This window comes from Podarcis bocagei (assembly GCF_964188305.1).
Source record: "Podarcis bocagei genome assembly, chromosome: 4".
Lineage (NCBI taxonomy): Eukaryota > Metazoa > Chordata > Lepidosauria > Squamata > Lacertidae > Podarcis > Podarcis bocagei.
Genome location: NC_138128.1, coordinates 44,161,211 through 44,173,515, shown reverse-complemented (window position 1 = coordinate 44,173,515; position 12,305 = coordinate 44,161,211). Strand labels below are relative to the sequence as shown.

The 12,305-nt window shown below is 49.8% G+C and overlaps 1 protein-coding gene across 3 annotated transcripts in view; it reads right to left on the bottom strand.

Annotated features, from left to right (window-relative positions):
• The window catches only part of CRTAC1 (cartilage acidic protein 1), a 37,253-nt gene extending 25,345 nt beyond the window's left edge, over positions 1-11,908 (bottom strand). The window contains exons 1-2 of one of the 3 annotated variants that reach the window (XM_081191987.1): positions 11,650-11,908; positions 4,349-4,551 (exon numbers count right to left, since the gene is read on the bottom strand). In XM_081191987.1, the coding sequence (XP_081048113.1) occupies positions 4,349-4,551 (203 nt within the window). In that variant the 5' untranslated portion in view covers positions 11,650-11,908. Of the gene's footprint in view, positions 1-4,348; positions 4,552-11,308; positions 11,473-11,649 lie in introns of those variants that run through there. The other 2 variants (XM_081191988.1, XM_081191986.1) reach the window with 2 other exon arrangements.
• Between the last annotated feature and the right edge of the window lie 397 nt (positions 11,909-12,305).

Here is a 12,305-nt window from a genome sequence, read left to right as displayed (position 1 = left end):
TGAAGGAAAAAAACCCCAACTGAACCTTAGAAAAACTTGGCTAGGTTGGCAGTAATACTGCTGAGAAGTGTCTGGAGATATAGTGGATCATAAACTAAATTTGAGCTAGGAGTATGGCAAAAGCAGACAGAATGTTGTTTTGAGGTTGCCTTCTCAGAAGCAGTGTGTCTAAGAAGCAGAACCTACTTGCTCTGTTCAGCACTGCTCAAGCCACCGCTGAAGAAGTAGCGTCTCCTTTAATAAGAACATTGACAAATTGGTGACAGTTCAGGACAGAATGATGGAGATGCCAGGTTTGGAATGCAAGTCCATGAAGAAAGGTCAGTGGGACGATGGGACAAAAAGGATGGATGGATTCAGGTTAAGCACAAATACAGGTAAATGAGCAAGTTTGCTGAGCTGATGCAGACATTTTCCTTTAATAAAACTTTAAGAATTCAGATCAGATATAGACCCGCCAGATATGCTGTAGATCAGGGATGGTGTTTCCACAGCCCCCCAGAAGTCATTGGACTCCCATCATCCCTGATCACCAGCCATGCTGGCTGGGACCGATGGAAGCTGGAGTTGAGCATTGTCTGGAGAGCACCATGTTGGCTAGTCCTGCTGTAAAGAAATTGTGCAATCCCAGTAATCCATGATTTAGCAGAACTCACTGGAATCAGAGTTCCTTCAAATTGTTTGTGTCAAGAGGACAGCAGTCTTCATAATTATATCCGTGTTAATATTAGTAGTAATGGTAGCAGCAGATCTCCACAGCCTAGATTTGTCTCATGAGGTGTGGGGTTTCTGTCTCACAGTGTTAAAAGTATTGTGGCTTGCAGTTCCTCAAAGGCTTCTTTCCTACAGGGTTTCCTGACAGTCTAGAACATAGAATCATAGAAACGTAGAGTTGGAAGGGAACACAAGGAACATGTGCAGAGGTCTCCAAGGGACAGTCCAATCAGGGCAATCTGTGTATTGCCTGACACTTCCTTTGCTGAGGACTGCATCTTATTTGGCTAGCAAATTAAGGGGATCCTTGGGATACAGCTGAAATCCTGCTGCTATTGCAGTATGGTTCATGGGGGCGGGGCTGTCCTCTCAAGGATGCCCTCCCACACATATATGCACACACAGTCTTTATTATGCTTGCATGGAAACCTCCCTTGATGTTTGCTCCCTCCAGATGCAAAACTGTTGGATCCCTATCAGGACAATGTGGAATGGGCCGGATGGCTGGCTCTTCAAGCAGCTGGCCAAGCTTCAACTCTGCTCCTCATCCCCGCCAATTGGAACTAGGAAGATTGGGGATACGCACAGCTGAATGCCTTGCTCACTGCTGTGCACCCTTGCAAGCCAAGTATGCCAATAATGAGCTGGGGCACTTCCTCGCTCTGCAGCCAATTAACACAATGTCAATTGGTGCACACCGAGGCCTGTCAGCACAGCAAGAGAGAACCTGGAGAGGAAAGGCTTGCCCCTCCCTCCAAGAGAAGGCCAGCAGCTGCTCAGTCTAGGTGAGATAACACTGGCCAGAGTGCCTAGTCACAGCAAGGGAACCTTTGCTTTTCCTTAGGTACAAACCATTTTTTCACATTGCTTTTTCCTGCCGTCAGATACTCAACCCTAAAGACTAGGGAGAGGGTAAGGTAGTTTGGGTTCCAAGTCAAAAGTCCTAACCTGCTTGGGGCAAGGATATGTGAAGGATCGCCTCATCTCACATATGCACAACCAAACACTATCTATGGTCAGTTTCTCTGGTACTCCCTGGTACTCCCACGGAATGAGGTTTGGTGGGTAGCAACCAGAGAGCGAGAAAGAGTCCTTTTAGTGGGGCATCTTTGTTTTGGAATGCCTTCTCTTAAACCTCTTGCCTCTGCTGTGGTCTTTTTGGTGCCAGATGAGCCCCTTTTTATTTTCCTAGGCTTCCCTGTCTTAAAAGTTCTATCTTAAATTTCTTAGCACTTTTAAGATCTTTTCCACTGTTGTTGTTCTCCACTGCTGGTTTTAAATCTGGATTTATTCTGCTGCTAGGTTTAGTCTGTTTTCAGTTTTATGCTTACCTGTTATTATATTTTCACATATTATTGTCTTGTTTTAGTGCAAACCAGCCAAGGGACTTTCGTTACTGGGCAGTACACTGGGCAGTACAGAAATACTGTAAGTAAGTAAACAAGTAAGCAAATTACAAGATGGCAGCCACATCATAAAGAATGTGGTGGAAACTCTGGCCTGATAATGCTGATGGGGCGAGGGTAACTTCTGTAGCCAGGAAGTGTGCTGCTATGTGGATGACCGCACTCTGGAAAAGAATGGCTATCCACTTGGAGGAAAGGAGCTGGCTAAGGGGGCATGAAGTCAGCTCATCTGCATAGGCTGCTGACCTTGGAGTTGGGCAAGAGGACTTGGTGAAAAGAGAAAAGGGCTTGCCTCGCCTTAGAGTGGATGACCAGCTCAAGGCACACACCACAGCAGTTCAGCTTTAACACAGGTGATATGGGGCGCTGGGTATTAGGGCAAATGGGATATAGCTTTTATTTTTGATGCTCAGCGAATATGACCCCAAACACACACATGAAGGAGGTATAAGGAGGAATGCAAAAGAAGAAGAGGGGCAGACTTTGGGGGTAGGAAAATAGAATGGAATGAGTGCCTGGAATCCTGAACTCCACGTTGAAACATTTTGTTGCATGACTCACTTGTTTGTAATGTTAAAGAACGAGAGCCCAGGATCCTTCTGAATGGAAGGATGTGCATCTACTTTATATAATGCTGCCTGGAAAACAAGTTGGGCCCTGTATCACAAAGTAAAGGAGCCAACCCCTCAGCTAAACTTGTTACTGCAAAAGAAATTGTGCTTCATTTTGTGTTCATGTAGCACAAAGAGAATGAAAGCATTCTGGACTGGGGGAGCTTCGGATGGGGTGCTCTGTTCCACAGAGGCAAATGCAGAATGTACTTGCATGGAGCAAGGTGGGGCAAGGAGGCAGGGGACATGGTGGCCATAAAACACACAACGTGGCTTTGGACAGCTGAGCGCAGCAGCCTAAGAGAAAATTCTGGGACCCTAATATCCCCAAGCCTTTACAAGCCGTGTTATTACTTTGTCTTGCTGCTGCATTAAGGACGGGCAGGACAGAGCAACACCTAAGGAGGAATTCAAGGGTTTCAGCGAGAGACGGAGGCTACGAAGAAATGAGATTTCTTGGGAAAGTGAACTCAGCCGAAGAGGTGAATACGGTCCAGGAACCGCCAGACATAAAAGTTATCCGGCAGATATATGCTCCTTCCCCCAGCTCAGTGCAATTCAGAGAATGTTTTATGGGCCGGACAAGTTATACAAGTGGTGGGCAAGTATAAAGGGACAGCCCCCCTCCAGTGCCCATACACCAGGTCATGACTCCCGGGTGGCCAGCTGGCAAGGGGGGCTCTAAGGCAGCTGCAGGCAGAAACAGTTTGTCAGAGAAACGACTTGGGAAGACAGCTGCTAAAGGAAAGCTTTACTGCAGATGCACGTTCAGGCCTCCATCCGTACCTTTGCGCTGTTATTACTTCAGGTTTATTTCAGGTGCTACAGCCTGACCCCAGCATGTTGAACATCAGAATGAAAGAGCAGAAATATACACCCTTTTTCATCCCTCTAGAACCTGCCCTCCAGCTCATGGACCAAACTTGGCCCATGCCAGGGGTTCAAATATTGCCTGTGAGGCCGTTTCCGCCAAACCACACACACTTGCCCCACACTTGATGTCAATGTGACATCAGTGTGGGGCTGGTATAGACACAGTTGCCAATGCACAAATCGGGAGTCTTAAAAGTGGGTCCACATTTGTGCATTGACAAGGGAAAACAGGCTTCAGCCAAAGCGAAAGGTGGCTAGAACAAAAATCTGCTGGATGATTGCATCAAGCAGGACTTGGATCTACCACCCATCAGCTGAAGCCCGCTGGGCTGCATGTGCATGGTGCTTTGAAGTCCCGACTTTAGGACTTCAAAGCTCCTAATCACCAGGTGTCAAATTTGGCCAAAGGAGCCAGAAAGATTTCTCACCCCTGCTCTAGAACAAAGGCAGGCTGCCTTGGGGAGGTTGAGGACACCAAACAACATCAAGCCTACACTTGCCTCCAGCCTAGAATCTCCAAAATAACCTTAAAATACATGCAATCTCTCCCCACCCACACCCACCCCACCTCAGAGAGACATGTCAAAGATGCATGTATACCTAGCCTAGACTTGGGAATGCGTATGTAAACCTGCCTAGTCCTGCATCTTGTCAAAGCTCACCCCAACCATGGCACCCTCTTTCCTGGCAGCCACCTCCATTCTCATACCTTTGACAGCACCCAGCATTATCCAAGGTACCTACCCAGCCACGATGATCTCAAAATCTCCATCCTGGTCCACATCAGTCACAGCCACACCATAATTGAGCTGTGTCGGATTGCTGTCATAGTCAGGCGGGAGGATCTGATCCGTGATGGCTGTGAACATGGGCTCACTTCGCTGAGATCCTTCACCAGGCCAAGCCAGGACCAAGCTCCACAACAATAACAGCCGCCACTTTGACATCTACAAGGAGAGAAGCAGGAGACTGTCAGTCCTGTTGCCCTCACCCATCCAGCTGCTGGGGAATTTCCCCCCAGACGTAAATTCTGAGCCATATTTCTGGTCACAGTTTTCAATGTGTGTGACTGCTTCCCAAGGGAGATGAGCCTCTCAGGCCTTCTTATTTGGATATGGAAGTGAATGAATCCTGCCTTGTTCTAGCCTGGGCTCAGATGGTGTTAGTACTTCAGAAATCCCCCTGGTCTCCATCCATGGCAGACTATGCGCCTACAGAGAATCTGCCTGTTTCAGTGCTACTTACCCTGCAAATAATTGCATTTGGCAGGCAATCTGATGCAGCCTGCCTTATTGTTGGGAGAGAGCCACCCTGCCATTGCAGATCCCAGGCAAAAAGCCCCAGTCTTTGGGTTTAGGCCTGGTTGCCTATTGCTCAAGTGCCAGTGATCCTCCGCACTCCCCCATTCAGTGCAAGCAGGAATAAGGAAAAGCAATGAAGTTGTGTTTCTTAATCCTCTGGGCTTGCTGGGGGAGAGCTCTGGAATGTGAAAGCTGTGGCAGCCTTGGGCTGGTGCCCAAAGCAGGAAGTGTTAGGACTACGACTGATGCAAAAAAGAGAGAGAAAAAGTCTAGGGTGGGGATTTTTTTGACCTAAAGTGAATTCAGCTGTCGCGCAGATTTCACATTGGGATGCGAAACCAGACTTGCTCCAGAGTTCCACATCATGGTTGAAGAGAAAACAAACAAAAACGACAGTGGATTAGACCTCACAGATACTCTGCCCTCTTCAGGACTTTGATAGGAAGAGGGAGATCCTGAGTTAGCCTGTGCCTCCAAGCAGAATGACCCATCTCTACCCTTTGACTGCATCAAAGAGAAACAGAAGATTCTGTCTCTGGACTGGACTGGGCTGGGAGGGAGGGAGGGGAGAGGAGCAGCTATAAACTGAGTGCCAGGCAGAAACAGTACTTGTGTGCTTATCTTCAATCTGGAGTTCTGTCACTTCTATAGGAAGATGTATATATGCACAGCCTTCCTGCTAGCCAGATGTTTGCTGGTGACCGTGAAATTAAATTAGCACTCATAGAGAATTAACACACTGTATGATGCATGGGCAAAATAGACAGAAATTTTCAATTGCTACAAAAGTGGAAAGGCCTTCAGTACCCCCAGACTCCCAGTGGGACACTACAAACATTTCTCATAATGGAAAAGGCCTTACAGAGATCTAAGTTCATTAAAGCCATAAGCATAAATGGCCTTCCTAAATCAGATCAAGGGTTCATCTAATTCAGGTCTCTTTCCAGCCAAGGCCATGAAACACTTGTAAGCGGGTTTATCCCTCCAACAGCCAGCCAGAAGTATACTGCCCTTAATCAAGGAGGCTCAATTTGGAGTGTCAAGGTGAGCCAGTGTGGCTCAGTGGTTAGTGGGCTGGACCAAGACTGGGGCCCTGTTAAGCTCACTGGGTGACCTTGGGCCAGCTACTCAGCCTAACCTAACCTACCTCGCAGGGTTGTTCTGAGGATTAAATGGGGAGAGGTGGGATACATATACAAGCAAGCAAGCAACAAACAAATAATTATACTATTCCATTTCACCACATCTGTAGTATAATAATAATAACAACAATAAATTAATTATACCCCACCCATATGGATTGAATCTAAAGCTGGTCATGGGCTCTCCTATTTGTTATGAGAAGTATATAAACACATTGAAGGAAAAGGCACCTTTCAGTGTGTATAGGATGGACACACCAGTAAAACTACACACTAGGGAATATAAACAACATCCAAAGATGTGTGCAAAGACATGGTGAGATCACACTTCTGTTCTAGAAAAAACCCTGCCCCCCTGGCTTTGTCTGTATAATAATTAGGGACTCATAGCATCATAAAGCTGGAAGGTATTAAGAAGCATCTAGTCTGCTCCTTAAGGCAGGGTCTTCTCAACATTAAGCCACATCCAGATTGTTTATTGGCTCCTCCTACAGGATAATCCATCAGATGTGTGACACAGGCAGAGGTAGAGCAGAGACAGTGTCCTGCACCAGAGGACACTTTCCCAGTTCAAGGGGCTGTTTAGAAGGCGTCTCAGATAAGAACCACCCTCCTGCACTTGAGGGTGCATTTTCATAATTAATGGAGCTAATCCTTAAAACAGGTTGAAGCCACCCCTTTCCAAATCTGTACATGCAATCAGGGTAGCCAGGAGCTTGGCAGGGGAGGCACTTTCTCATTCTGTCATTGTGTGCATATGGAAACTTGACAACTTACGCTAATAAGCAGCTTCTTCTTTTTCTGGGGCTGCCAGCTTGGAGCATTCTTATAAATGCAGCCAATGGCTAGGATCAATACTGTCTTTAAAGCCTCTCGGGGATACTTTATCCACCCTGATTGTGTGCACAAAAGGGTGGTCAAAGTGCAAAGCGAAACATGTAATATGTCTTATGATCATTCCTATGGAGAACACCTGGTTAGCTCCACCATTAGCCATTTGGGGCTCCCCCATTCCCCTGTGGCAGTACCTGGCTGTGTTGTAGACTCCAGCATGCAGATCTGCTGTTCACTTCCCCATACCCACCTCTGAGTTGTGGCTTGGCTACGCAAGTGTTTCTGCATGGTTTCAACCTTCTGCAGCAATTTCCCTGCTTGGACCCATCATAAAGGGGTGGGCTAGAATCCTTAGAAGCATCCGATTCACCTTAGGCCAGCAGCAGCATATAGTGCCAGAACCAGACACATCCCAAATCCATTCAGCTCTTGGTCCAGAGCCAGCTAGATCCTGCTAGCTCCAAAACCTAGCCTCACTCGCCATATGCTCAGTGTTATTTCCTGAAGGGGGAATAAGTGGTGCTTGAGTGGTCATTGCCTTTTATATAATAACGTTTAGGGCAGAGGGATTCATGGTGTGGCTGGCAACAAGTTGCTTGACAAGTAGCCAGAAGGCTGTCTAATAAATACCCCACTGGTTTAAAAGTCCGTCTCAGATCAAACTTCAATGGGTGCCTGATATATGAGAGTAAGAGAATTCTGCTCACAGTCATGGTGAAACATGACAGGATCCAACACGTGCAGTCCTGTTATTCAGATAGGATCTTGCCTCTATCCACTCACCATGGAAATAGTCTGAAGAGTGCCGTAGATTCCTCCAAGCATGGGGATTAGGCAGGAGCTTACGGAGAGGAGGGTACATCTCCCATGTGTTGGGCCACAGCAAGCAATATATCACACAGAGCTGGCAGTCTGGTGCTAGCACCACCCTCCAGTTCAAGCCCAGATTAACTTGTTGTCAAATTAGAACAGGATGGTAACAGGTACCTGGTGACAAAGATGGTGTGTTCTACCATCGGGCTCCCAGCATTTGGTTTGGGCTAATTAAACCCATACATCAGTGAACTCCAGATAGATCATTAGGGAAATGGCTATTAATTAAGTTGCCTTCCTCTACACACAGTGAGAGTGCTTATACCTGTGCACAAGGCAGTCAAGCAGACAGTCACACACTTGATCTTTGTAACCCTTCTTCCTCCTCCCAAGGGCTCTCGACTTTCCCACTGGAGCTTGGACAACCTGGTCTCTAAAAGCATAACGTCACAACATACTGTAGTTGCTTAACAAATTAGAGAGTCCCTTACATTGATGGTATTCCATACAGAAACGTGGAGTGGGGGAGGCAACTGTTTACATGAGGAATGAGCCTTTTGGATGTTGTTGGGACTCCCATCAGCATTGGCCAGTGGTCACGAGGGTAAGTTGCAGCTCAACAACACCTGGAGGACCACAAATTCCCCAACCCAGTTGTAGATCATGGAACACAGGAACACAGAAAGCTGCCTAATACTCAGCCAGATCACTGGTCCATCTGGCTTCATGTTGGTACCTATCATCTACCCTGAATGTAAGGTGCTCTCCAGAATTTCAGACAGGAGTCTCTCTCAGATCTATCTGAAGATGCCATGAATTAAACCTAGGATTTTCTGCATGCAAAGCAGATTCTCTGTCACTGAACTACAGCCCTGGAAGTCTCTACTCCCCAGCCCCACAACTTTGTATTCACACTAGCAAACCACAACTTCCCAGGACATGCACACAGCAAAGAAAACTCCTAGAGGCACAATGACCACACATTCCCCAGGGATTCCTATATGAAAGTCTTTACCAGGCATGAATTGTGTGATGAGAGAAGATTCTGTCTGATCCCTTCACTTGATTCACTGATTAACACCTTCTTCCTGGAGCCTGGAGAGCATCCAAAAGGGAACTGAATTGGCAGTGGGAGACAAAAATGAATGATCTAGTCCCAGAGCGGCTGATGGCTGCTTCTATTCTCAGGATGCTAGTCTCTTGTTTTGGATGCAGCAAGAGTCCAGCCCCACCAAGTGCAATGTGCCCATGGCATTAAATGTCGGATGGTGCAGGGAAAGGCAGCAGAATACTACATGAGTATCAGGCACCTGGGCAGGAAAAAGGGACCCTCCCAAAGACCAGGGAGATGGTCTTCACTCTGAACAAGGGAGGAAACTGTGTACAAGCAAAGAAGGAGAGCTGGGCCTTTGCCTGCTTATTGCTGGGTTGTTTAATAATCCCTTCCCTTGTCTCTTATGGGCAGCTCTGAGAATGGAGACAGTAGAGACTAGGTAAGAAGGCATACATCCAGGCACCAGTCCAGTCTGTCCTTGGACCAAGCTTGGGCTCAGAACTGGGGTCAGGCATCTTGGCAGTCGTCTGCTAAGGGGATCCACGGTATAGATTTGCTTTTAGAGATGCCCTTGGCAGCTGGAGAAGGGGGGGGGGGAAGCAGTTGGTCGCCATCTTGTTCCGAATGTGGACATTGATGGAAGTCCTCTCCATGACTTTGTGCCCTGCACACCACCATTTTCTGTCCCACTAAACGGGCCAGCTCTTGAGTAAAGGATGCAATGTGTACAAGAATGCCCACTCAGTGCCCGCACTGCAGTAAATTTGCCCTGGACAGCTTGCTGTGGTCATAGACATATCCCCTTTCTCTGCATTCTGTGTTGCCTGCCCAACTCCAGTGCTTGTAATACTCTGACGTTAAAGTGGTGATATGGCACCAAGGAGGTGAAACGTTTCTCAAATGGGCAGTGCTGGTTCTCCACCGGGCAAAGGAGAAAGCACCTCTCGGGCCATGGAAGCAGCTGCGTAGTTCCATGTCTTGCATGCTCCTACAGGGTGTGGTTGATTACACTGCAATTTGCACCCGTTTACACAAATAGACGGAGATACACTTAACTCAGTAGACCCTGCCCCAAGGAGCAGATAGCATTAGAGGCTTACAGGAAGGTAGGTGGTCCTGCTAGTGACACAGCAGGGCCTCTGCATGCTGGGGGGAGACAGCGGGATCTGCATGACATGCTAGCATGGACATTTGATAATTCCCAAGTGAAGGCACTGTTTTATTTCCTATCATGGAGAGAGAGGGAGCTGTGTCCCATTCGCTCCAAGGCCAAGACAGGTTCTTTGGCGAATCCTGGACATCCAGAGAGAGGATGCAACAGAAGCAAAATTTTAATTGTATTGTTGCTCTGCACCAGCAAGCAGCTGCCATTGTACACAGTTCCTGCTATTTATCCTAAATGACTTCATAGCCCCCGTGGCACCGCCATCTCTGTTATGAAGCACGGCCCTCCAGCAACCTCGCAGTGAGATAACACTGCCTGCGCTACTGTGGACTAGTGACATCACTAGCTCACAATGTCATTATCCAAATGCATTCCCACATTTTCCTCGGTGACATCACAACTGAACAGCCAATCAATTGTGGTAGCATCAAAATAGCCTGGAAACATCACGAGACACCTTCTCTGTCTCTCCCCCCCCCCCCCACCGGCCCAAGCCACCATATTATCTTCCAAAGTGCTAATAGTTCAAGCAATCTGAGCACAAACAAATCCAGCAAGACTAATGTGTGGCATCATCACCACATTAGGGTTCAGGTCCTGCTCAAGTCTTTCAGGGCTGCTTCTCCTTCAAATTCTATTTTTCTGGAACCGCTGCTGAGAACAAGAAGAAAAATGTTCCTGTCCTGGGCTGCACTGCTGTCTTCCTTGAGTCCACTAAATGCCAGCCCACAACCTGCATTAATGCTGCAGGAGACCTTCCCTGCAAAAGGGACAGGGATCACCCCCCAGGGTGTTCGGGAAGCAGCCACAGATACCTCTCCCTGCCTCCCACCTAGTGCCTAGGGAGTTGTTCTTCAGAGTTGCCCCCCCCCGTTGTTTCCCCTGTGCCACACTGCAGGGTGGCCTGCCTGCCCCAAGCTGGGGCACAGCCAGCAGCTGCCGCCGGTGCAGTGTGGAGACAAAAGCAGTCACCTTAACAGCAAGCAGACCTTGGCACCCTTGGGATGCCTGTTCCCGGCTCGCTGTCGGGGGGCGCGGCAACCAGAGAGGCAAAGTCCTTCCTCAGGCAAGAGCTGAAGCTGACCTGAACGGGAAGGGTGCCCCCACCCCACTTTAGTCCTCCTCAAAGCCAGAACCTCTTCCCTTAGTTAGACCCCACCTCTCTGGGCCACCCCTTCCACTCCACTTGCCCAGCTTTCCGGGCTCACTCTCAGTCCCCATTTCCGCCCGCCCGGCTCGCTGGCGCCGCTTGGCGTCCGGGGAAGCGGGGCGCAAGCGCGCGCGCCCTGTGCGCCCTTCCCGCCTCTCCGGCTCACTCGCAAGCGCCCAACTTTTCTTCTCCGGCTCTTTGGGAAACTTCGCCCCGTCGGCCGGGTCGCGGCCAGCTCTACTCACCGGGCAGGCGGCGGGGGCCCGTGGCAGGGCCATGCCGCCCAGCTGGCCACGGAGCATCCCGGGCGGGCTGCCCCAATGTCCGCAGCTGGTGCTGCCTGCCTGCCTGCCTGCCTGCCCGCTCGCTGGCGCCTCCGCTGCTGCTGCTGCTGCTGGCGCGTCTCCCTGGCTCCCGGCGTGGAGCTCCTCCGCCCCTTCTCGCGCTTGGGCAAGTCCAGCGGAGCGCGAGCGCCTCTTTATGTAAAGCCTTGTGCCCGGCAGGCGGCCAATCAGTGCGGCCCGAGCGGAGCCGGGCACCCAATGGCGACGCCGGGAGGTTGGGCCGCCTGGCACTGATTTACTACCTGGAATTGCAGGGGAAGCGCGGCCAGGCAGCGGCGATCAATACGGAGCCAAACTGTGACGGGCGGGGAGGATGTTGGGGGGCGGGCGGGGGCGGAGGTCTGGGGTGTGTAGAGGGCGAGGCGGGAGGAGGGGGGTGCAGCCTCTTTCAAGAGCACAGCTGGTAACCTTCGCCAGGGAGCGGGGCTTGCCGGATCGGGGTGGCAAGAGCTGGAATCGAGCCCAGCAGCCCCGACGACGCGCACCCGTAGATGGGCTCCCGGGGAGACCCCGAGGCAAGCGGAGGGCAGGGAGATGTTCCGCCCCCTCCCACCAAACCTCCACCCACTCCACCTCCAGTTCGCCCGCCTCCCCGAAGCTGATCTTGGCCGGCAGAATGCATATACAGTATATATATATACTGCCGTGTGACACGCTCCATACTGTTCCTTTCCGGTGAAGATAGGAGCGGCAGCGGCGGCTTTGCCTAGGGAAGCAAAGGATGAACGGACTGGAGCAGCAGGAGATCATCCCAGGGATAATTGGAGATATTGGGGGGGGGGGAGCCGGGCTGTACACCTGAGCTGTAGCCTTGGAAAATGTGGCATTCTCATCCGGGCAGCAACACCCCTTTCCATTGCACTCTCTTCTGCCAAATAGCACCCACCACACCACCCTG